Source organism: Monodon monoceros, unplaced genomic scaffold (genome assembly GCF_005190385.1).
Source record: "Monodon monoceros isolate NGI ecotype Baffin Bay Population unplaced genomic scaffold, NGI_Narwhal_1 Super_Scaffold_21, whole genome shotgun sequence".
Lineage (NCBI taxonomy): Eukaryota > Metazoa > Chordata > Mammalia > Artiodactyla > Monodontidae > Monodon > Monodon monoceros.
In genome coordinates this window covers 156,704,723-156,728,747 of record NW_021703778.1, presented here as the reverse complement: position 1 = coordinate 156,728,747, position 24,025 = coordinate 156,704,723, and the positions used below count along the sequence as shown (strand labels likewise).

Genomic DNA, 24,025 nt, shown 5'->3' with positions numbered 1-24,025 from the left:
AAAATGTCTGTTGTGATGGCCTTGCTTTGTGCTCTTCTGGTGGGTGTGCTGCTAGAAAAAGAAAAAAAAAACTTAAACTATAGCAAAAGGAATGTGTTTTTTTTTTTGTTGTAACAGTATCCCCAGAATAACAGTGTAACAGTACATGTTATAACAACATGTACAAAACTTTCTCCCCACAATCAGGGACAAGCATCCCCCATTGTCAGCAATTGTCTTTCGACCCCACTGAAGAAATTAGAGAGAGGTGTAAACTACTGCTTCCTACATTAGTATTTTGACTTAAAAAAAAAAAAGCATCAGGCAAGGTTGGACAAAACTAATAATGAAGAGGAGTTTTTTGGTTTGTTTTATGTATTTATCTCTTTCTCTTTGGGGCTCCATTTTCTGTTCTGCTTTCCCATGAAGTTGGAAAGGTAAGTCATGAGCAAAACTATTACTCTCATATTCTAAAGTGAAACAATGTCTCCTTGTTATAGGGTAGAGAAAAGTGCTAGAAGCTAAGAAGTAATGGAAATTGATCACTTCATTGTTGCAAGTTGTAATGGATTCTGCAAGTGAGGTTAGCTGACCAAGCTATCTGCTGTCCTCCCTGTGGACAGCAACTATATTGTCTTGTGTCTGGAATGGATGCTCTGTCCACAACATGGAGAGCTTGTTCCCCTCAGTGAGGAAGGAAGTTCTGACTCCTGTGGAATGACTAGGACTATTATGATCTAGTAGGAAATGGAGCCATAACATCAGCTATTTCATTCATCCTTTTTACCATACTGGTCACATTATACTTTTTTTAAATCTCTGGGAAGACATGTAATATATTTTCAATAAACATCCAGATAACTAGAAATTGCATGATTTCTCACAGGGTAGAATGTTTTCCACTTCTCACATCAGAAAAATAGGCAGGAGGACACCCTTTGTGTCTCTGCTTTTGATTGTCCCATGCGAAAAGTTGTTAATGCATTTGACAGTTTGAGGGAAGCTAAGGGCTTCTCCCTATTCAAATACATCTCCCCAAACAAGTAGGTATTCATGACAACGCTGGGTATGAATAATGGTCAGTAATACCTGTGTGCTCATGGCTATGCCTTTTCCTTTTGGAATTTCTTCTGCACAGTGACAGTTACCTAGCTCTGAAAGTGGACACATAGTATCTGAAATCATTTGATTTGGTCAGACAGCGTCGAGCTCTTTAAAAGCCGGTACGTATGGCTTTGCTCATGGTCTTGTCCTGCACCTTGAACCGTGACTCTTGACTAATCTCAAAATGCAAAATAATGTATGAGCTCAAGAGAGGTCCAAAATACAGAGTTGATGTATCAGTAAAACATTCCCGTAACAAAAACACCATTCAAACATCATCCACCACTGATGGTTGTTACAAATTCCATGATGTGCTTTCTATCCTGGTGTAGGTGAGAGCCCCAGGTACACTATTACAAACAGGAGACTATCTCAATTTTAACAGTCTCTGTCATGTTGTGCACAAGCTCAGAATTAAGTCTATAACTAGATTCTATCTCTTCAGAAATGTCTTCTAGCAAAGGAACCATTTCAGATCATCCTAATCATTTCACATGACCAGGTCTCTGTCATAGGACTTAAGCCCCAAATAATTCTGTGAATCCCATAAGACATTATAGAAACCTCTCTAACCTTGGTCTTCTTGGCTCAAAGCAAAAACATTTGTTTCAGCTGTGAAGTATCCAGCTGGAGGTTATACACACAATACAAATAAATGAGAATGATTATTTTGTGGATAAAACGAAAAAAAAAAACCTCAAAAATCAAAGTACCATCATTTGAACACATAGTTTTATCTACACAGCCAAGGAGAAAGGGACAGTGGAAGGGAATTATCCAGTTAAATACACAAAACCCCATGTCATGGTCCTGCATTTCAGATGGATTACTGCTACACTGATCACTTTCACAGATTGTCTTAACCCTTCACTGTGTGGATCAAGCTTTAAAAAAGCAACAGACAAAACGAGCTAGCTAATAAACTAAAATGAAAACTGAAGTCACTTTAGAATTAATTCAAATTAATTAGTAGTTAATTTCAGCTCAACTGACTGCACAGTTTCGATTCTTGTGTCTATAACATAACTTCAGTTATATTTTCTGCTTATTCTGAGGGACAAGGGAGATTAAAACATATGAGTTGGGGATATATTATTAAAGAAAATAAAGCTCTTACTATAAAGAAAACTTGCATAGCATTTTATACCTAAACTCTTACAAAGTAGACACATCACAGCTCTATTTTGTTAAAAGTAAGAGGGACAGAGAAAGAGAAAGCAAAATGATTGTGACATTAACTTCATATGTTCCTAAAATAATGGCTGGTGATCAAGGAAACATGCAACACAGACTGAAATGCCTAAATTTGATCTTGAAAATAATTTTCCAAGGGTGTATTTTTTAGATAATGTATGTGTGTGATCGATAGCCCTTCTACAACTAAGGGATGGAAAGGAGTACATTATACATGCTTTCTGAAGATGGACGTTGTTTCAAAAAATATCTAGAATTAAGTCTGGACATCCTTCTCTTCTCCACGCCCTCTGTCCTATGCCCTGCTTTGCCAAGATTAGGAGAACAAGTCTTCCCTCTCAGACTTGATCATTTTTTTTCATCTGTTATGCTGTTAATATAAGATTGATTATCCCTCCACAATTCCCAAAGAAGAGGAACATCCACGACTGAAAGGAACAAATGAAATTAAAAAAATGGAAGGTCAAAGTCAGTTCAAGGTGGAAACTTGGTATTGCTTTTTAAACAAATATGTTATTTCGCCAGCTTTGATGTGTCCTTACAGAATTATTAGCAAGGAGAATTAGTATACATTTTAAAGTGTATATGGATATTTTGTGCAACCAAGACTGGCATCCATGATGTTCTTTTGAATTTTGAAGAAAGGGGGAATGACAAATGTTGCCTCTACAGCTAATTACGAAAATATACGTGAGGTGATTGGAAGACAAGAATTTCCGAGGGGATAAAGGTATTAATTCAAGCTATTTCAACATGATACTAACAAAGTTAGTTGATATAGTATAACAGAACCACTGATCACTTGCTTTTGTCTAAATGGTATCACTAATTTTTACATAACAAGTTTAGTATATTCCAAACATTGATCCCTTGTTGGTCTAAATATCATGTTGACATAGCTGCAGTGAATCTACCCAAATAGTTCTCATTATCAAAAATAATTCCATTCAATATAATTCTTCCCATTATTTTATTAGCCTCTTCTAAAAAAAGTATTCTAGAATATATCTCTGATGAATGTGATTCAACCTGACATATGATTTGAACAGTAACACTTTTAAAGGGAGTTTTCTTGCTGGGACATCCTACCTGCCCCCGAAGATGACTGAAAACAGACTCAGGTCTCTCACTGTTTCACATAGGGCCAGGGAAGCCTGAAGAGTGATTTTCAAGTTCCCAGTCAGAAAGCCAACCCCTGGGTTTGACTGTCTTTTCAAATCTTATCTCATTTTCTTGATTCTGCCAGGATGGGTTAACTTATCTCACAGGAACTGACTTCCTCAAGAGATGTTTTCTGCATTTCCTCCTTTGGGTCAAATCAGGGTGACTACCTCCTTTCTTATACTCTAGAAGTTTTCACTTTTCTTCCAGACCAGGAAATATACAAATAGCGTGAAGATATCTGGGGTCATTTCTGGTTTTATGCCTATTATTTATCCTACACTGATGAGCCCATTTTAACCTGCCCTTTCATCTGACCACCAATTCTAGGAAAGGAATTTGTTCTGAAGCTTCAACAGCAAAGTGGTGAATTGCATCAGGAGGAAGAATCACTCATTCTTTTACCTTAGTATTGGGTTCTTATTGTACAACCCTGTACAGTACTTCAGCAACTATTTTTTTTTTTTTAAGATTTAAAAAGCAAAGAGTTACAAAACTGTTTGTAATTAACTTGGAATAGAAAAGATAGCACTTTTTTAAATCCCATTATATAGTACACCGTATAAATTACAGAGTATTCAAATGCACAAATGCATCTGTGTAACATTTATCAAATGTAATTCGCGTGTCTTTATGTGCACACACGAGTGTGTTCTCGAGAGTCTTACTGTCCGCGTTTGTAATGCTGGACCTCTAGCTGTCACGTATGGCAATGCTCCAAGTCTGGCACACTGCTGTTGCAGTATCGCATGTTGTTGGGGATATGGCAGTCTGTGTAATTAATGCCCCCATTTGGGGTGTAAATGGGCTGCAGTCTGAAATCTCCTTTAAGGAGCTGATCGTTATTTAAGGAGACGATCTGAAAGCTGGTTTCTGTCATCTCCAGGATGGAATTGTCCTTTTTGGTGCCTGCCTCGCAATAGTCATCTTTCCGCCGGCCTCGGTTGTATTTCCACTTCTGGGAGGTGTAGCGCCCCTTTTTGTGCATATGCCAGCAAAAGACACTGAGCAGGACCACAAGCACAAATATCACCGCACCCCCGATCAGCCCCGCCAGCAGAAAAGGGGAGCCCATGCTGTGGGAAGTCGTCTGCTCATGGCTGGAAGCCGTGTTGCTGCCGTTGTTCACATAGGAGGCATGGGTGGTGGCCTCAGAACAAATGGTGTCTTCTACAGCTCGGTAGTTAAATGCATCCAGTGGCACTAAACAAATCCGATAAGTGGATCTGGGCTCTAAATTGACCAGGCTCAGATGCTGCTTCTCACCACTGACAATGCGTTCCTGAACGATGCCCCCCACCAAACTGTGGCCCATTTTCACCCATGTGAGTTTGTACGCCATCACAGTAAAGAGAGAGAGCCAGCTGACTTGAATGGAAGTGTCATTCACAAAATGGATAGAGAGCTGGATCCGTTCAGAAAGAGGCGGGGTCACTCTTTCTCTGCCATCCCAGTCGGGAATCGTGGGGAGTTTCGATGCCATGGGAGTTAGAGGCGCATAGCTTCTGCTAGGGGTCGGGACAGAGAGTGTGGGAGGCTGAGTCGTGGGCGAAGCTGAACTTGGGGCTGGAGTGAAGAGAGGCAGGCCGGGGGTTGTGGTGGGACAGGACAACAGATTCATATTCAACTCCCGGACTGCCATCCCCCGGACTTGTTCAGGACCTTGGCACATGAAACCTCGCACATTGAGAGATGAGGGTATGTGTTTGAGCCATTCCGTGATCCATTTAATACTGCAGTCACAGAACCAAGGATTATTCCGAGCAGTGAGCTGCTTCAGGCTGGAGAGGTTATCGAAAACCCCTTGAGTCAACACGCGCAGCTGGTTGTTGGATATATCCAGCCGTTCCAGCTTCCGGAGGTTCGAGAAGGCTGTCAAAGGGATGTGGTTGATCTGGTTGTCCTGCAGATAGAGCCTCATCAGGTGCGTACCTGGGAGGTCAGAAGGGGGATGGGAGAGCGAATTCCGGACAATGGAAAATTCCTTGAGCTTGGCGAGGTGGCTGAAGGTGCCCTCGGCAATGCCCTTGTTGGTCAGGAGGTTTCCATCCACGATCAGACGCTCCAAGCTGGTGAGGTTCTGAAAGGCCATGTCTGATATGACGGCAATTCGATTCTCATCCACTCTCAGCTCTTGCAGGTCCACGGGAAGCCCCACAGGCACGCTGCTCAGGTGATTCTTGGATAGAAACAACAATTTGAGGCTAATGGCCTCCCGGAAGGCCCCATCTTCCACCCCCACCGTGGATATTGAGTTGTCATCCAGGTGGAGCTCTTCAAGCTTCAAGAGCTGGGCCAGGGCGGCCCGTGAAATGGTCTGAATATTGTTTTCCTGCAGATGGAGAACTCGGACGTTCTTGGGAAGGTTCATGGGGAATTCATCCAGTTGGTTCCCGTACAGGTACACGGTGTGCACAGACTGTACGTTGTGCAGCTCTGCAGGAAACCCAGCATTATTAATTTGGTTGTTGTGGAGGTAGAGTACAGTGACGCCCTCCGGGATCCCAAGAGGCACTGAGGTCAAGCTTCGCTCGTTACAGTAGACAAAGTTCCTGTCGCAGCGACACACGCTAGGGCACGCCAGGAGTTTTGACACTTGTGAGTAGAGCCCCAGGGAAATGAGAAGCCAAGATTTCAGGAAAAAAGCCCCCTGGCTGGGCCCCTGTGTAGTCTGTAGGCCCATTTCTGAAGTACAGAAATTAAATACGATGTGGTAGTGAAAAGAAAAAGAAAAAAAAAAAAAACAGATAGCAAAACCAAAATGATTGAATGCAGTTCTGTTAAAGTCCAGAACTCCAGCTAGAGGAAAAGTCCCGAAGGCCAAGGTCAAAGAATCTTCCTGTGGTCTCTGGTCTTATCAGCCTATGTTGCCCTCTTTGCTATTGTCCTCCTTGTGCAAAAAAATTTCAATAGGGAGAACTTTCCACCCAGGCAACAAGTGAAGCCAAGTTATCAGTGGTCAAAAGGGGCCCAGTTGGGTAGGCAGAATCCCTTCTTCTGTGGTCGGTCAGGTCAGTGTGGATCAGCCTATGAACTTGGTTAAGTTCAGTCTGCAATCTGTTGTAGGAAAGTAGAGAGAAAAGAGTCAGTTAAGGGTAGTGAGTGGATTAAGTGCTGATCTGACTGTGGCTTTTCAAGAATGCTGTGATTCAATGTTCATTGCAGCGCTATTTACAATAGCCAGGACATGGAAGCAACCTAAGTGTCCATTGTCAGATGAATGGACAATGAATATTCTTTATTGTAAAGAATAATCTTTGGGCTCCCCTGGTGGCGCAGTGGTTGAGAGTCCGCCTGCCGATGCAGGGCACACGGGTTCGTGCCCCGGTCTGGGAGGATCCCACATGCCACGGAGCGGCTGGGCCTGTGAGCCATGGCTGCTGAGCCTGTGCGTCCGGAGCCTGTGCTCCGCAACGGAAGAGGCCACAACAGTGAGAGGCCCGCATACCACAAAAAAAAAAAAAAAAAAAAGAATAATCTTTATTCATATGAATGAATAAAGAAGATGTGGCACATATATACAATGGAATATTACTCAGCCATAAAAAGAAACAAAACTGAGTTATTTGTAGTGAGGTGGATAGACCTAGAGTCTGTCATACAGAGTGAAGTAGGTCAGAAAGAGAAAAACAAATACCGTATGCTAACACATATATATGGAATCCAAAAAGAAAAATGGTTCTGAAGAACCTAGATGTAGGACAGGAATAAAGACGCAGACCTAGAGAATGGACTTGAGGACACAGAGATGGGGAAGGGTAAGCTGGGAGGAAGGGAGAGAGAGGCATGCACATATGTACACTACCAAATGTAAAATAGATAGCTAGTGGGAAGCAGCCGCATAGCACAGGGAGATCAGCTCAGTGCTTTGTGACCACCTAGAGGGGTGGGATAGGGAGGGTGGGAGGGAGACTCAAGAGAGAGGGGATATGGGGATATATGTATACGTATAGCTGATTCACTTTCTTATACAGCAGAAACTAATACAACATTGTAAAGCAATTATACTCCAACAAAGATGTTAAAAACAAAAACAAAAACAAAAACATCACTGTGATTGGGACTAAATGCTCAGGGAGTTGGCATTAAGTGACATGCTAAATAATAATAATTCAGTTGAAAAGGTATTCAAGAAATGAAAACGATTCAATTATCTTTATCATCAAATGGAGACCATACTGTTACCTCTCACTATCAATGATCATATTGTGAATTTCACAGCACAGTCAGTGTCTTCTCTCAGAGATCTATTTACATATCCAAACAGACAGGCACAAGAGGCCCAGGGCTGAATCCATTGAATCAATGATGACCATCTACAAATGCAACTGGTCACAGTCATATTTCAAGATGAAATGAGTGACTGAGCAACGAATACAATTTAAGGGAAAAAAAATTGTGAAACCCTTTCCAGTTATAAACAAATGCAAAATGGGGACTGATAAAGTTATTTAGAAAGATGCATCCTTCTGATCTGACACTGTGATGAAGCAGTTTAAAGGTGATGCACAGAAACAGAGGTGATGTCAAGTCAGAGAGAAGACTGCTCTTTTCTTCCCCACTCCCCACCTCCTCTCATCTCTCTCTGCCTCCCAAATAGCCCCCACTTGAGTTACCCATGACACATTTCCACTTATCCCCTCTTTTGAGACCTTCAGGTTCAGATGAGATACACCATTGCGATTCCTTTGAGAGTTGACAAGCTCATGACTGAGAATAAAATTATTTTCCAGCAACTCAACCTTCCTCCCATCTGTATGTGTTTTCCTGCTTTTAGGAAAGGACTTTCAGTAAACTTTGAAATGTTAGAAGACACAGTTGGGGAAGTAAAGGCAATATACAGATAGTAATCAGACCTTCTTGCTCCACAACTGTTCTGTCTATTTTTAGATTAGAGAAGTAAAGAAGTTAATTGAAAGGTGCCAGATTTGATTTCCCTACAAAAGAAGCTAACGTGACAGGACATGGCAAGCCGGAAGTCTCTTAATTCTTACCAATACACAACAATTGAAACAACTTATATGTAAAGCACAGAGGAACTATTTGAAATTGTTCCCTTAGCTATCTTTAGAAAGGTAATTAAAAAAGAAAAAGAAAAAGAAAAAAACAAAAACCATTGTAACTACTATTTACGTGTCCAGACTCTTGTAAATTTGTTCTACAATTTGAAATATTGTGAGCCATCTAAAAAATGCCTTTGATGACCAGAAACGGTAATATTCATTTTTCTATTGTTCAGAAAACTTAAAAAAAAAAAAAAAAAAAAAAGGAGGGGGTATAGGGAGTATCTTTCCAGGCAAAACAGATGGATGTGATACTTTATTAAAAATTAAGCATTATTTAATTTGTTAAAAATTACAAATATATGTTTTATCACATGGAACAGGAGTCATCCTCTCTGCCAAAAATCTCCCTATACGCTTAAAGGATAATTTATAATACAACTAAGCGTAGTGCAGGAAAAGCGAATTTAATGCCATCAGCTTGATGCCATCCCTAGCTCAGGTTTCAAATTCTCAAACCATCTCAATGTTCCCTAATAGCCTGCTACTCAAGTGTGATCCCTGGTGCAACAGCACGAACCTGTGAAGTTGCTGGAAACAGAATCTGCACATTAGCAAGAGCCTGGGGCATACACGTTAAAATTAGAGAAACACTGCCCTAAACACAGTGCCGTCTTATTTAAGTTTTCAAATGTTTTAATTTATTAAGTGTAAAATAAATGCAAGAGCATGTCAAATGATTCATTTGAGAAGAGTAAAAGCATAAGGCATACTAATCACTTTCGTCCCCAGGAGATGGTCTCAAATTGCATCTTATATGTAAATAACATCTTACAGGTAGAGTAATGCAATGACTAAATATATCACTTGGCTTCAACAGACCCTTGAAAAATGTATGTCTGAATGACAAGCACTAATATACAGGAGGAGCTTAAAGAGCTATTTGTAATCAGAGGGGGCCTACTTTCATAAAGCACGATTTATTTAAGAACAAAAATTTGTTTGGTGCTATTAGCGTTTACTCTTCAAAAAATGTAGGAAAGTGAGACCAAAAGAATAGAATCTAACACATTTTTTAGTATTCCATGGGAATCTTCAAAGTGTGATAGTAGCACACAATGAACAGAATTTTCCAAGGGAGAAAACACAGCTGTCCCAGGGTCTTTAAATTCCTATGTAAAAAGAATAGATGCTTCTCAACTTGGCATTTACAAGCCAAGTTTTAAGGCCCTAGAAACAACAAACCAGTGCTTGAAGATGGTAGAATTTGTTTAGAAAGTTCATCAGTGAAGAGACTCAAGGCAATAATGATTGCGAGCTAACAAAGTACTCAGGGATCACTGGAGACCATCACTGTGCATCCAAATTGCAACTCTTCCACTTGCTTCAACTGTGTCCTCTGTAAGGAGAGAAAAAGCCCTATCAGCCAACCCTTTGCCCCAGGCCTTGCTCTCTTGGCAGGTGGACTTTACTCATGAGTGGTTCTTGTATAATTACATAAGAAGAGGATGTGGTCCTGAAGAAAGCTCCTAATGGGATTACATGGGGCAAACCGTCACTGTTTATCCACCTCAATAGGAGAAAAGTCCCATCTAGATCGCGCTGTGTTGATCAGCTATGGCAAGTTAGTGTTGAAAGAAAACAAACTCTCAAGGTTTTCTTTGTGCTTCTTGGGAATTCCATAAAATAACTGTGCATAATAGAATTGTCCTAATTCCTGGATCAACAACTGCCTACATATTATATCAGCCAGTAGACTGTATCTTTGTTCAAATTAGTGCAAGTGTAAAACTGCAACCACCTAGGCAATAATGATTTTTTTTAAACTTAAGTAAGGCTAAAATCTCCATATTCTCCATATTTCTCCCACTAAGGGGAGAAATCCTTTTAGACCTTAAAATGGAGACTGTATTTATAGAGAAAGCAGTATAGTATAATGATCAAAAGCATAGCCTCTGAGTTCTCATCCCACCTCTGGCACTTAGGAGCTAGATAAATTAGTTAACCTTTTTTTTTTTTTTTTTTTTTGCGGTACGCGGGCCTCTCACTGTTGTGGCCTCTCCCGTTGCGGAGCACAGGCTCCGGACGCGCAGGCTCAGCGACCATGGCTCACGGACCCAGCCGCTCTGCAGCATGTGGGATCCTCCCAGACCGGGGCACGAACCCGTGTCCCCTGCATCGGCAGGCGGACTCTCAACCAATGCGCCACCAGGGAAGCCCAGTTAACCTTTTAAGTCTTAGTCTCCCTATCTGAAAAATGGGGATAAAATAGTTCCTAACTCAACAGCACTGTTGAGAGGATTAAATAGGATAATATTTGTGAAAAGTTATATGGTGCCTGACACATGGCAAAAACATAATAAATAAAACTTTTATTCTCTGTGTACTTGTTATTATTAATGATATCCAAAAAGGTGAACTCCAAAATGTAGAGTAAAATAAAATCACCTTTGACTAACCAAGTTCTCTGTACTGACACCTCCTCCAGGATTTCTCAACATCAGCAGTATTCAGATTTTGAGCCAGATAATTATTTTCTTGTGGAGCTGCTGTGTACATACAAAGATGTCTCCAGACATTGCCATAGGTATGTCCCCTGGTGAGGCAAAATGCCCCCAGTTAAGAACGACTGACCCACCCCATCTTACAAGTACCTTAAAGGGTTAGTAATTTTATCTTGATTTTATAGAGGAAGGTGAAGATAAGTTTCTAATAAACAGAGCCCATAAATGTTTTGTGCCATGGCCACCAAAAAAGCATAAAAATGCAATATGTTTTTCATTCATTTATTCAGCCAATATTTATTGGGCACTGGAATGATGATACCATCATGCAGAGCTGATATGGTTTCTGCCTTTGTGAGTCTTAAAAGTATAATGAGGGGAGAGAAATGAATAAGCAGGGAATTATGGTACTGTGTAAAGATCTCCAATCTCAGGGCATCAGGAAATTATGGTGCCATGTAAAAAGTTCTAATCTAGTGCATGGGGTATCAGGAAAAACACAGCAGAGGAAGGACTGTCTACGTGAGGATCTGAAGGATAGTAAGGTGCAAGCCAGGGAAGAGATTCCAGAAGTTCTGCACATGGACGGTTGTAATGTGGACCAAGAGGTGAAACCCAGCCCAGCTCAGAGAAGGAATAAAACTTTGACTGCACAGCACTTTCGCCCAACTCTTTGCTTCCCACAGAGATAGTCCTGTTTCTAGAAGTTAATAAACAAACCCATGTTTCAAAATCATTAGCCATTTCATTTATAAGTCTCTAAAGGTTGATAACAAAAAGATTTTGCTTTACAAGATGGATTTCAAATAGAGAGCAAAAGGTGTGGGGTTTTTCTTCTTTCTTTCCTATTTGAATAGTGCACTGAGTATGTCTCCCCTCCAGGAAATGAGAGAATGTGAAGAATGGCTTAATGGAAGGTGCTAGGTAAAAACAGAAATTTTCATTTAAAGCAGAAAAGAGTTTCAAAAGCCTGAGTGTAAAACAACATGCAACAAAGGCTCTTTGGAGACAGCAAGACCCTGACCCTGCCTGTCTGTTAAAGATGACAGTAACAGCAGCAGTTATGCCAGGCTACTTTTTAACTCTTTTCATAGGAACTGAGACTCAAAAGACATAAATCATGGAAGAGCTTTCTGCAAAGTGTTTCTCTCCTCATGTTGCCTAAAAAAGTTTTTTAAATTAATTCCAGGGGCTCTTAATAAACTCAGACTATAAAAATCATAGTACAGAAAACAGGCATTATCTATAAGCACTGCCAATTCCATAGTATAATGACACCAGGACAAACCTAATAAAAACCTTAATGGTTTCGGCATTGGCTGGATTGTGCCAAGACAGCACACTGCCTGGAGCGATGCAAGTGAAAAAGCTACTGTTGATGAGCTTTTTTTTTCCCAGAAAAGTTTCCCTGGATACATCAGACTTAGAGCTTCTGGAGTTAAGTTTGTGCTTAAAATCGACACACACAGGTGCAGAATCCATAGGCCCAACTACACTGCAAATGTCTTTGTTATAATCTGGAAACACTAAAGCAATTTATAGATCTTGTGCACATTTCCACATTCCTCAAGATAGGTTATAAATACTGTTCCTACAACAATCGGAGAGTTCTGTAGTTAGCTGGCCAAGATGTGGGAATCAGCAGAGGAATGCGGAGGAAAATATAACAATAGCTACCCCCTAACTTGAAACCATTTTTCCATCTCATTCACTGAAGCTCAATCAAGCTCCTTGAAGTTTTTCTCATTAGACAGATATTTTTCTTTGCCAAAACAAAGGGAGAGAAAGAAAGGAAGAGGGAGAAAAGGAGGGAAGGAGGGAAGGAAAGAAAGGAAACACTTTATTTAAACAGTCGACAATTTTCTGGCTCCAGTCAGTCTAGAATGGAAAACATTAAAATTGGACCAAAAAAAAAAAAGAAAAACTATTCTCCTGACAAGCATAAAATTCTCTAACACACTTGAAGGGTTGTTCTCACATGGTTTCCAATGCAGTTGGTTTGAATAATAGGGCTAAGTTTAGAACAAGTTACAATGCTAAAAACTCAACTGCATAAGCTTTGAGGACACCTTCATTACTGCCATACAATTCTCTCAATCCACTAGGGAGCTCCCACTGACCATCCCCTGGGTTCATGTAAATCTGTATAATCTAGGACTGCAAGACTGAGTCTTCACGGTATTTAATAAAGCCCACTGGTGAACAGACACTATTAGAGAAGAATTTTATTGAGACTGCGCCAACAGGATTAAAAAAAGAAAAAACTATATGGTCAATAAAGGATGGAATTCCCTACAGCTCATATCTATACACTCTTCAACCCATTTCAAAGGGAGGTAGTTCAGCAGTCATTCATACATTCATTCATTTGCTCAGATACTGAGCACCTCACGGATCGGGCATAGAAAATAGCTGATTTCTTAGACTCAACTTTGGGAGAGATTTTTTGCATCAGCTGATCTAGTGATTCCCCATCCCCAAGGGTCATCAAAAACACTTAGGGAAGGTGATGAAACATTAAAGTTCCTGGGTCCCACCCCTGCAGATTCTGGTTTGACTGGTCTTCAAAGAAGGCTGGGTAGGTACATTTTGTCAACTTTCCCCAGATGGGTTTGATGATCAGCCACTTTAGGGTCTTACTACCCAGCCACTCACTAATCAGGAACTGCTTTCAGGGCATCGAGACAACTGGTCCTTCTTGCTTCTGGATCAAATCAACAAGTGAGAGGTAGAGGTGGTGTGGGGGCATGGAAAGAGCAAAGGGTTTGGAGTCAGAATTTAACTTGACATCAGTGCAGCCACTCAAATGGCATGACAATGGACACTTAACCTCTCTGTACATCACCTTTTTTCAGCTCAAGAGGGGATAATAAGCCATGTTCACGTTGGGAAGACTAGATCTAATGCATGTAAAGTAACAAAAAGCACCAACTAGGCACTCAATAAACTGTGATTTAAGAGAGGTAGAGATTGTATAATGAGAAAAAGCTGGGTCTGGGGACAGTTGACCTGGACAGCTTTCCCACTTACTAGCTGTGCTAATTTGGGCACATTACTTCATCTCCTTATGCCCCAGTTAACTCATATGCAAAATGGGGAATATGATAGTATTAATCTCTCAGAGTTGTTGTAGGACTATAAATCACTTAGAATATCATCTAACACATGGAGAACATACATTCATTGTGTCATTCTTATTACTAGCATTAAAAAAAAATAACAAAAAGCCCCCTATTCTAGGAAGTTTTTGTCCCTAATTTAGTAGACAGGTCATTCTGTTTAATTCATCAAACTTTATCTTTCTCTGACTTTCATTCTCTATTTTTATCATAGTTCTTTCCTCTGGAGATACACACACACACCTTTCCATCCATCAACCTGCAAATATGTGGAGACATTTATTGGGTCTCTGAGATCTCTTCCTTTCCTGTGTAAATGTCCCTTTTCTTTCATTTGCTCCAGAATCTTAGCAATGCTGATTCCTTCACTGGCAATGCCTTTCTTGATATGTGTTGCCCAGAATGGAAAATAAGACTCATGAGGTCTACCAGCACCAAGTACAGCTCAGCAAATACTCAGGGAATGCCCACGCCCTGCCAGGCATGGAGCTGGTAACTAGAAAGATACCTATGACATGGCCCTTGGTAGTGAGTAAAGGTTCACGTCATATCAAGTAACTTTTTGTATAAAGCTCTTTATAATTCCAAAGACTTTTAATATGTTTCATTTCATCTAATCCCACAACAGCCCATAGGAGTTATTTATATCAACCTCAAATGAAGTCCACAGAGATGAAATAATTTGCCTGAAGCCACATAGACGGTATGGACAGAGGATAGTATTATAAGTCTTCCGTATGAAAATGCAAGCTTCAGGTATAATTTTATGAACGGTGCTAGTTACAGTGGTATTAAAACCAACATCCGGGCTTCCCTGGTGGCGCAGTGGTTGAGAGTCCGCCTGCCGATACAGGGGACACGGGATCGTGCTCCGGTCCGGGAAGATCCCACATGCCGCGGAGCGGCTGGGCCCGTGAGCCATGGCCGCTGAGCCTGCACGTCCGGAGCCTGTGCTCCACAACGGGAGAGGCCACGACAGTGAGAGGCCCACGTACCGAAAAAAACAAAACAAAACAAAAAAAACCCAACATCCACTTCCCTGAAAAAACTAAAGCCCCTCGCCACTGCTCAAATTTTCAAAACTAGCAGCAGCCTGGCATTTAAAGTGGATAACACTTCCAAGCAGGACTGGTGCATAAGTAAAAGGTAATTACACCAGGGGGCCCATTATCTGCTCTGCCCACGTGACTCCAGGACTCAGCAGGAATGGGAAATCAAGGGCTCCCCAGGTGATGGGCGGCAGCAAGATGCCAAGAACTGGAGGCGTCTAAAGGACTAGACAGCTACTGATAAGCTGGTAGCAAGACAGACAACAAAGTCTCCTTGCCTCCTTCATAGCCAAGAGTCCCAAGTTTGCTGCCACCACGTTCTACAGCTTGGGAAGGTCTTTATGTGGGGTCACTGTCAGAAAAGCCATTTAAGGGATAAAACTAACTGCCAACTGTCCTACATACAGCCACCTTCTGTATACTAATTAAATGAAATGTTGTTAAGTGTTGTGAGTTCCTTGAATTACAAGTGAAAAAAAAATCTGTAGAAAATGGGATCAGTAAGCTACCAAACAGTAATTTTAGGGAAAGTCTTTCTACATCTGCTTTTTCTCTACAAGAGACTTTGTTCAGGCAATCCTATAATAGCATTTGACACCAGGAAGTCTAATAGGTTTTCTTTTCCCTCTTCCACTCTATAACTCAAACATGCAGTGCTCATTCTGAATATGTGTGTCCCAAATGAGAATTTGTCCTCTTTTCCTCACCCCTTCCCTCTCTTTCTTTTTCAAAAGGCAGGCTGTGCAGGGCTAGAACAAAAGATGTTTAAACAGTTCTTGATAATTCAAGAGAAGGAATAAGCAAATAACTATACTCACATTATTAACCACTAACTAGGCTCTTGTACATTTCCAACTGGAGTTCAGATTCAGCTAAATATTCAAATACCTATTGAGAGCTAGTCACTACTAGTCTTGTGAAATGCCTACACAGCTATGAGAAGTAAGTCATTATTCCTCCTAATTTACAAATGAGGAAACTAGCTTGGAGAAATCTGTGACTTCCACCAGTTCAAACAGTAGCATATCCTAGAAATAGAACTGCAACTCAATTTTCCTGGCTAAAAAACAATCAGTGCTCTTCCCACTACACCACATTTCTCTCCTTATCAGTTTAGGGTATACAGTCTCTCATTTCAAAAATTCTTCTGTAACACCCCAGGTTCTCTTTGCCCTCTATTCTTTCATTACAGCAATGAAGCAAACACTTCCCACCCAATCACAAGCCCAACTCCCCCGTGCCCACCTGAGTTTCAGATTCCCACTAGAGAAAGTCACCTAACAGCACAGACTAATTCTACCTTAAATAAGAAATCCCCAACCTAAAGTGAGACCTCACCCCGTCTAGCAATTCTACTGCACTTCTCTGGAAAGCACTCTCTCCCATTCTCCTCAAAGATGGCGTTAAACTTCACTCTCCTTAGCCCTCCAAACCTTATTCCTCTCACCCTCAGTGGACAACCTGACTTTAATCTGAAGACAGCGGAAGGCATCAGACAGGATCCCCCACCTCTTTCTGTTGCCAAACATACGAGTTTACCTTTATGTGCACCTACTTTCTTTTCCTTAAAGGCTGATCACATCATCCGTCCCTTGGAGCCCTCGCCCTACAGGCCTCTCTGGAAGACAACTATCTCTTCCTTCCCTGTGTGCACAACCTCTCCCTCTCAAACTGGATCCATGTTTAAACATTCCCCACTCTTTTCCACTGAAAAAATCCCCTTGACCCTCAAGTTCCCCTCCAGCTATTCCCACATTTCTCTCCTTTTAGCTAAATTCCTGGAAAGAACAGTCCATCATCAATATCTCTGTTTCCTCACCTCCCATCCATCTCACACCAACACATTCCATGCTGGTTCCTGCCCCTACTCTCCCACAAGCTTCTCTTCTAATGTTTACATTAGGAGATGTTAACAATCTGCCCCAGGTTGGCAAATCCAAAGGGCTTTCTTTTGACTGTATTCCTCCCACTTAATCTCACAGCAACATTTAGACTTGTCCATGCCCTTACTGAAACATCCTCATTCCTTGGTTGCTATGACAGCTGCTGGTTTTCTTCCTATTTCTCTTGTTATTTCCTATTTTGTAGGTTCTCCCTCTTCAGTGTAGCCATTCAGTGTTAGTCCAATAAGCTTGGGTCCAGACACTCTTCTTTTCTTCCCTTTGTAAGAAATGGCATCCAAGCCTTAAGCTTAAATGATCATATATGCAAATGATGCTTGAGAGGGTGTGGAGGGAAGGGAACCCTCCTACACTGTTGGTGGGAAGGTAAATTGGTACAGCCACTGTGGATAACAGTATGGGTGTTCCTTGAAAAACTAAAAACAGAAATACCATATGACCCAGCAATTCTACTCCTGGACATATACCCCGAGAAAACCATAATTCGAAAAGATAGATGCACCCCAATGTTCTTTGCAGCATTATTTACAATAGTTAGGACATGGAAGCAACCTAAATGTCCACCAATAGAGGAACGGATAAAGAAGATGTGGTACATATATACAATGGAATATTACTCAGCCAGAAAAAGAACGAAACAATGCCATTTACAGCAACGTGGATGGACCTAGAGATTATCATACTAAGTGAAGTAAGTCAAACAGAGAAAAACAAATATGATATTTAAAAATATGTGGAATCTAATTTAAAAACATGATACAAATGAACTTATTTACAAAACAGAAACAGACTCACAGACATCAAAAACCAACTTATGATTACCAAAGGGGAAACAGGGTGGCAGGTGGGGGGGGGAGGAGGGATGAATCAGGAGGACGGGATTAACATACACACACTACTATATACAAGAAGATAACCAACTACTGTATAGCACAGGGGACTCCACTCAATATTCCGTGATAACCTATATGAGAAAATAATCCAAAATACAATGAATATACGTGTATGTATAACTGAATCACCTTGCACCTGAAACTAGCACAACATTGTAAATCAACTAAACTCCAAAAAAAGTTTTAAAAAGTGATCATATATACAATCAGAAACTTCAATCTCCATCCTAGACTGTCCTCTCAGCTGCTTATCTGTACACCCAAACGCCCACCTGACTTACTTCAGTGTTTCAGGAGCACTTCCAACATAGCATTAACAGTTTTAGATACTTTAAAAGAATCTTACATACATGGACTCATAATAAAGCTATGCATTTTATACTGCTATTATCTCACAGAGGGAATGGAGGCTCCAAGTTAAGTAGCTTCTCCAAAGTGGATGAGCAGAGAAGTGACACGGATGGACTTGAACTCAGGCATGATCTGCAGGGCCTTGCTCCTATCCTGTGTTCTGTCTCTCTGTAAACTCCACACATTCACAAGCTGGTCCCTCCCCAGGGCCGGGAGCAGCACATGGCAGGCATTCAAGAAGTGTCTGTAGAATAAATGGACGAATCAAAGAACGACCTTTAGATGATTAGTTTGTTTGAAGAGGCAGTCTGTGAAAGCTCTTCAGCATCTTCAATCTGAGCTCCCATAAGGAATCACTAAGATAATATTTCAGAACAGGCTTCAAGGGTTTTACACTACACTAACCTAGCTGGAGAGATTGATGGATAAATAGTTCCCAAACACAAAGGAACTAGATGACTTTAGGAAAAGACACAGAACACTCAACTGGAAAATAACTGTAATTACTACAGCACTGTACTTCTTTTACAAAATAACATCAAATTCTGTGGTCTTCTTCAGCAAGAGTACTATGCACATAAGATCAGTCTGATCTATTACTACAAACTCTGTTGGATGAAAGATGCATCTGATCATGCTAGATACCTAACACCTCAGTTTTAAAATGGTGATGACCTGAATTCAGGTAAGCCTTTATGGTCTACAGCAAATATGTGTTCTGCTTATATATATACCAACAGCTTATAAATATTTACATACATTCAGTGTGACAGTTCAACTGCATTTTAATAGCACATCACTTTACCACGCCACATAGTTAGAATCATAATATAAGCCAGTATCTTTGAGAGCTATAAAAATGCTTATGAAAAAAAACAAACTGAATCCAAAAATATAAACATGGCCTATTTTTCCCACCAAAATACTGCACCCTATATGTAATAGACATAATGAAACAGAAAATCTCGTGTCTCCTTCACAAGGAGAATACAGATTTCAGGCAGTGATATTGATTAGGTGCGTGAAATGAAATTACATAGTGTGTATTTCCATGTGGGTTATCTGGTTTTGAGTCTAAAAAAACAAAAAAATTCATTGCTTAAGCCTATTTCAGTATGACAGTGATGGCTCTGAATGTAAGTGGTACAAAATTTCCTCACTGAATAAATAGGCTTTACAGTGCACCTTCTCATCTTCAGAACACCTGTCACGCAGAAGCGTCAGGCTATGATCAGGGGACTATTTCTGGATCTGGAGGATGAGAAGGGACAAGAAACAGAAGAAAAAATATTATTCCTTATCCTTGACCCTCTCCTTCTCTCAAGGAAATTCTCCCCTGCCCTCACCCTGGAACATGTCTAGATATGGGTTAAAATTAAATCAAGTCATTTCTAAGACATAAAATAAAACCTCAGATGAGAGCCATCAGTACCATATCCAGTGTAGCTACACAGTTCAGATAAGGAACAATTCAAAGGAAAATAATAAAAACACACACCCACAACAGATTTTAAAAGCTACCTTTAAAAAATCTATACTGGTGGCCTTTCTCATTTGAATGAATTTTGAAATATGTTCCCCCAATACTGAGGAATTTAAACATATGAGAAGATCCTTTTATAGGTTTATACGCAGTCAGAGCCCTGCTTTCATTTATGAACACTGCAGGTTCCCAACTTTACCTCGCATGCAAAAAGCTTGTATTCTCTTAAGTATTGAATATATGCTGCCAATCAATTTCAACCACTTAAGTCTTTGTTAAAGAAAAAAAAAAAAAGAGCTTCCACCAAAATATTTTTTAAAAATTAAGAGAACACGATAACATTTTTTCTTTTTCTTTGCTTTTCCTTTTTTTTAAAAAAGAAAGCAAGCTACAGTCTGACGTAGTCCATGTCACCCAGACCCATGTGCACATAGCTGGCAGCCAGAGGGAGGCAACACAGCTGTAAGATGATCCCAGTAATACACACACACACACACACACACACACACACACACACACACACACCCATCACATGAAAAAGCTTTGACTGTTTTTTCATCTTTGTCTCAGCTACTTTATGGTTGTTCAGAAAAGAATTCCTATCTTCACTTGTAAATAAAACTAAAAACTCAAGTATTAGAGAGTAATGTGAAGTTCGGGATGATAAAGCAGATTTTAAAGGCTGAGATTAATGAGGGGAGCATCATATGTTTGAAATCAGATTGGATTACTCATTCCTTCCTTAGCTACATTTTCACACTTGACTGAAATGCAGGGCCCCCTGGTCCTTGGGAGTACCGCGGTGGGTCTAACAAGGTTTAACTTCTAAAGTATCACATCTAAATGGCAGGCCTGCTCTCTTAGACAAAACACTCAAGAAACAGATCAAGGAAAAAGACTCGTGGGTGGGCATCTGCTTAATGTGACATGGTTTCCCAAAGGACCTGTGTTTCCACAAAAGCCTTTTTACGCCAGTTCCCTGACACTTACAATTTCATAATTGTAAACCAATTTCTTTGGACTAGAATGTTACCCTCTCTAGAAATCCAAATATCCTTGGCAGACATTCTAAATCAAGTGAAGTGTATCAGACTTTATCCTAAAGCTAGTATTTCTCATTCCTTCATTCATTTGTCAAACAAGTGTTGAGTGGCTACTCTGTGCCAGACACAGTGTGAGGCCCTTGGGATACAAAGATGAACAAGACAGATAAAGTCCCTGCAGTCGGGAAGGTTATCTGTTTTGAAAGCAAGACAGAAAAGAAATATCAAATAACAACTACAAACTTGAGACTGGAAATAATAAAATTTTGAGCGACGTCATGAAGGGCATAGAGAAGTATGATAGAGCATATTGGGAGGCTGTGAGTGTGAGTTTAAATATGGTGGACATGGATGACATCTTGGAGAGTGGGATTCCCAAAGGATGAGCAGCTGATACCCATGGGGGAGCTGGGACAAAGGAGGGCAGTGCATGGGAGGAGAGAGGCTAACACAACAGTCCAGGTCTTAGCAAGAGCAGGCACAAAGTTAGTAGGGAAGAAGAGTCTGGTCTTTTCCGGGAACTGAAAGATCAATGTGGCTGGGGATGTTTTGTGAGGAATGGGGTGGGTGGAAGGACCAAGGGTTCCGATGGGCCTGGATACACAAGGCCTTGAGGCTTTGGTAAACCACTTGAATTTTATTCTAAGGACAACTGGAAGCCGGCAATTAAATGGGCTAGAGCAGGGAGGGTATAGAGAGGGATGGTAACGATGAAAAGGGATACCCTGAATCTGTACAGCGTAGAGTGGAAGGAGGTCTGGGGAGAGAAGAAGTAAGGATGAAGTAAAAACAGGAAATTTTATCAAGAAGAGGACAAGCAACTTCAAACTTCTGTCTGAATTGTCTCTTCAAATGTCCTGTTTCAGAGAGCCTTCCAAATAATGTCCCTGCTCCTGTTTTCTCATCTGTCTTAAACTCTCTTTGAAAATAGATGTTGTATAAATAAGAAATAAATAAAAGAAATATGGCTTTCCCTAAAGAATCTTGAGGACAAAGTAAGGTACCGATACTGCATAAAGACAGCCATGTAATTAACGAGAAAGCTCTCCCTGCTTCTATGGTGAACACTGAAGACTGTCACCCTGCTTAGCATAATGTCCCCTCCACTGGGAAAGGTACAGACCACCCGCTGTTCCCAAGCAAGTAGATTGGTCCCTGCCTGTAAATTATTCTATGTAGTGAAGAAGAACACTGGCTTTTTTTCCTGAAGCTATGAGCATAGCCTGGCTAACCACCACAGACAATTTTGAAAAAGTGGCTTTTTGTGACCCTAGTGACACAAAAGTGGCCAGTGCTGTCCAGGGTTTGGCAGGGCTGCATCATTCATGAGAGGCTGGGCTGTCTCACCTGAGTACAGGGGTGGTGGCATCAATGCCCTGGCTCCCTGCAGGTGAGGTGGGCACCTCTCCAGGGTAGCCCGTGCAGTTTCTGCTTTTACCTGAAATCTGCTCATATGTTTCTAGAGCTGAATCTCCTCACAGGGAGTGAGTTGGTCTTTGCGGGGACTCACGGGTGCAGAAACTCGGGGTATTGGCGTCAGGACTTAAGGAGGTGAATTCCCAGGTGAAAAAGCCACCTCCATCGGCTTCCTTTGAACGTGGCTAACCCCTGACCCTTGTGCTTTCTCAGAAGGTTCTGTCCCCCTGACTCTCTTGCTCACTCTTCAAGGAAGTCAGAGTATGGGGATAATCTCAAAACTAGTGCAAGGTCCTGAAGGAGTTGAAACTGACCGCAGCATCACCCTCAGACCAAGACCCGCACCCTCCCATCAGGGCAAGGGGTGGACAGGGACAAACAGTATGACTGTCTGAAGACTGTACAGCCTCTTCTAAGCTATGTTCTTTGTAGCCAAGGTCCATAATTTCCTGTCCCAAAACTTCTCCCAGGGCCTGGGTGGGCTTCTCTGCTGTGTCTGTCCTCCTGAGGTTCTGACATCTCTAGGTGTCCCCTGTTTATCTGGGGAAGGAGAGTGCAGAGCTGGTGTGCGTGGGCCAAGCCCCTTGTGGTTCAGGATGGAACCCCTGTGGGGAATAGAAGAGGCTTGGGGTCAGCTCTCTTTGTGTTGCTACTTTCCATGAAGCATTGGTGGAGTCAGACTTCTAGAGTCAAACCTGCCTGGCCTTCCAGGACATTCTGAAATGCAGATCAGTCGTAGTAGGAGGACTGTACGCATTTTATAAACAATCTGTTAATAAGATGGATAGCTTTTGAAAGATTAGCTCTGTGGCTGGCCTCTCTCTAACCGCTGCTCAGGGGTCTGCTAATGTTTGGGTTACACCTGCTGATGGCAGAAGCTCTTAACATGATGAGAGGATCTTCCTTCATGAAGAGAAGAGTGGTGCATAGTTGCTGAATAAATATGAACATCACCTTGGAATTTTATCTCCTAAGCATATCTTTAGGGTGAAAGAAATATAAAAATTTTGAGAAACTTATTAATAACTCGCAAGAATTGCTAGAATTGCTAATTCTGCAAACAGCAAAAATATAAATAAAAACCCATTCATTCATTCATTCATTCATTCACTTATTATTGAATGCCCACTACCCAACAGGTAATGGATTGTTATGAACTGAATTGTGTTCCTTAAAACTCACATGTTGAAGTCCTAATTCCTAGGACCTCAGAATGTGACCATATTTGGACACAGGGTCTTTAAAGAGGTATTAAGGTAAAATGAGGTCATTAGGGTGGGCCCTAATCCAATATGACTGGTATCCTTGTAAGAAGAGGACATTATAGGACACAGACACACACAGAAGGAAGACCATCCGATGACACAAGGAGAAAACCACCACTTATAAGCCAGGAAGGGAGGTCTCAGAACCCTGCTGACCCTGCTGACACCTTGATTTTGGACTTGTAACCTCCAGAACTATGGAAAAATAAATTTCTGTGGTTTAAGCCACCCAGTATGTGGTACTTTGCTATGGCAGCCCGAGCAAGCTAACCCAGACATACGCTCAGTTCAATAACTCATAATACAGAGGTAAAGAAAGACATGTCACAACTAATTGTAAGACCACGTGATTAAGAACAGCTCACTTACATCCAACTCTCAGAGCAAAACTGAAAGCAGACTTGTTTGTAAACCAAAGGAAGGGTTTTCTTCTAGAAGTCCACTTTAAACCTAATTTCAACTTCCAGGCCTCCCCATCAGGATTTCTCATTCTTGGAACTGAAAACGTTCTTCTCCCAGGTGCCTTGGTCATACCCTCAGCAGTTCCAAGAATCCACCCA

The 24,025-nt window shown here is 41.2% G+C and overlaps 1 protein-coding gene across 2 annotated transcripts in view; it reads right to left on the bottom strand.

Annotated features, from left to right (window-relative positions):
- Positions 1 to 2,557: 2,557 nt before the first annotated feature.
- FLRT2 (fibronectin leucine rich transmembrane protein 2) overlaps positions 2,558 to 24,025 on the bottom strand; it is a 102,519-nt gene continuing 81,051 nt past the window's right edge. For both annotated transcript variants that reach the window (XM_029238309.1, XM_029238310.1), the window contains exon 2: positions 2,558 to 6,495. In XM_029238309.1, the coding sequence (XP_029094142.1) occupies positions 4,139 to 6,121 (1,983 nt within the window). In that variant the 5' untranslated portion in view covers positions 6,122 to 6,495 and the 3' untranslated portion in view covers positions 2,558 to 4,138. The remainder of the gene's footprint in view (positions 6,496 to 24,025) is intronic.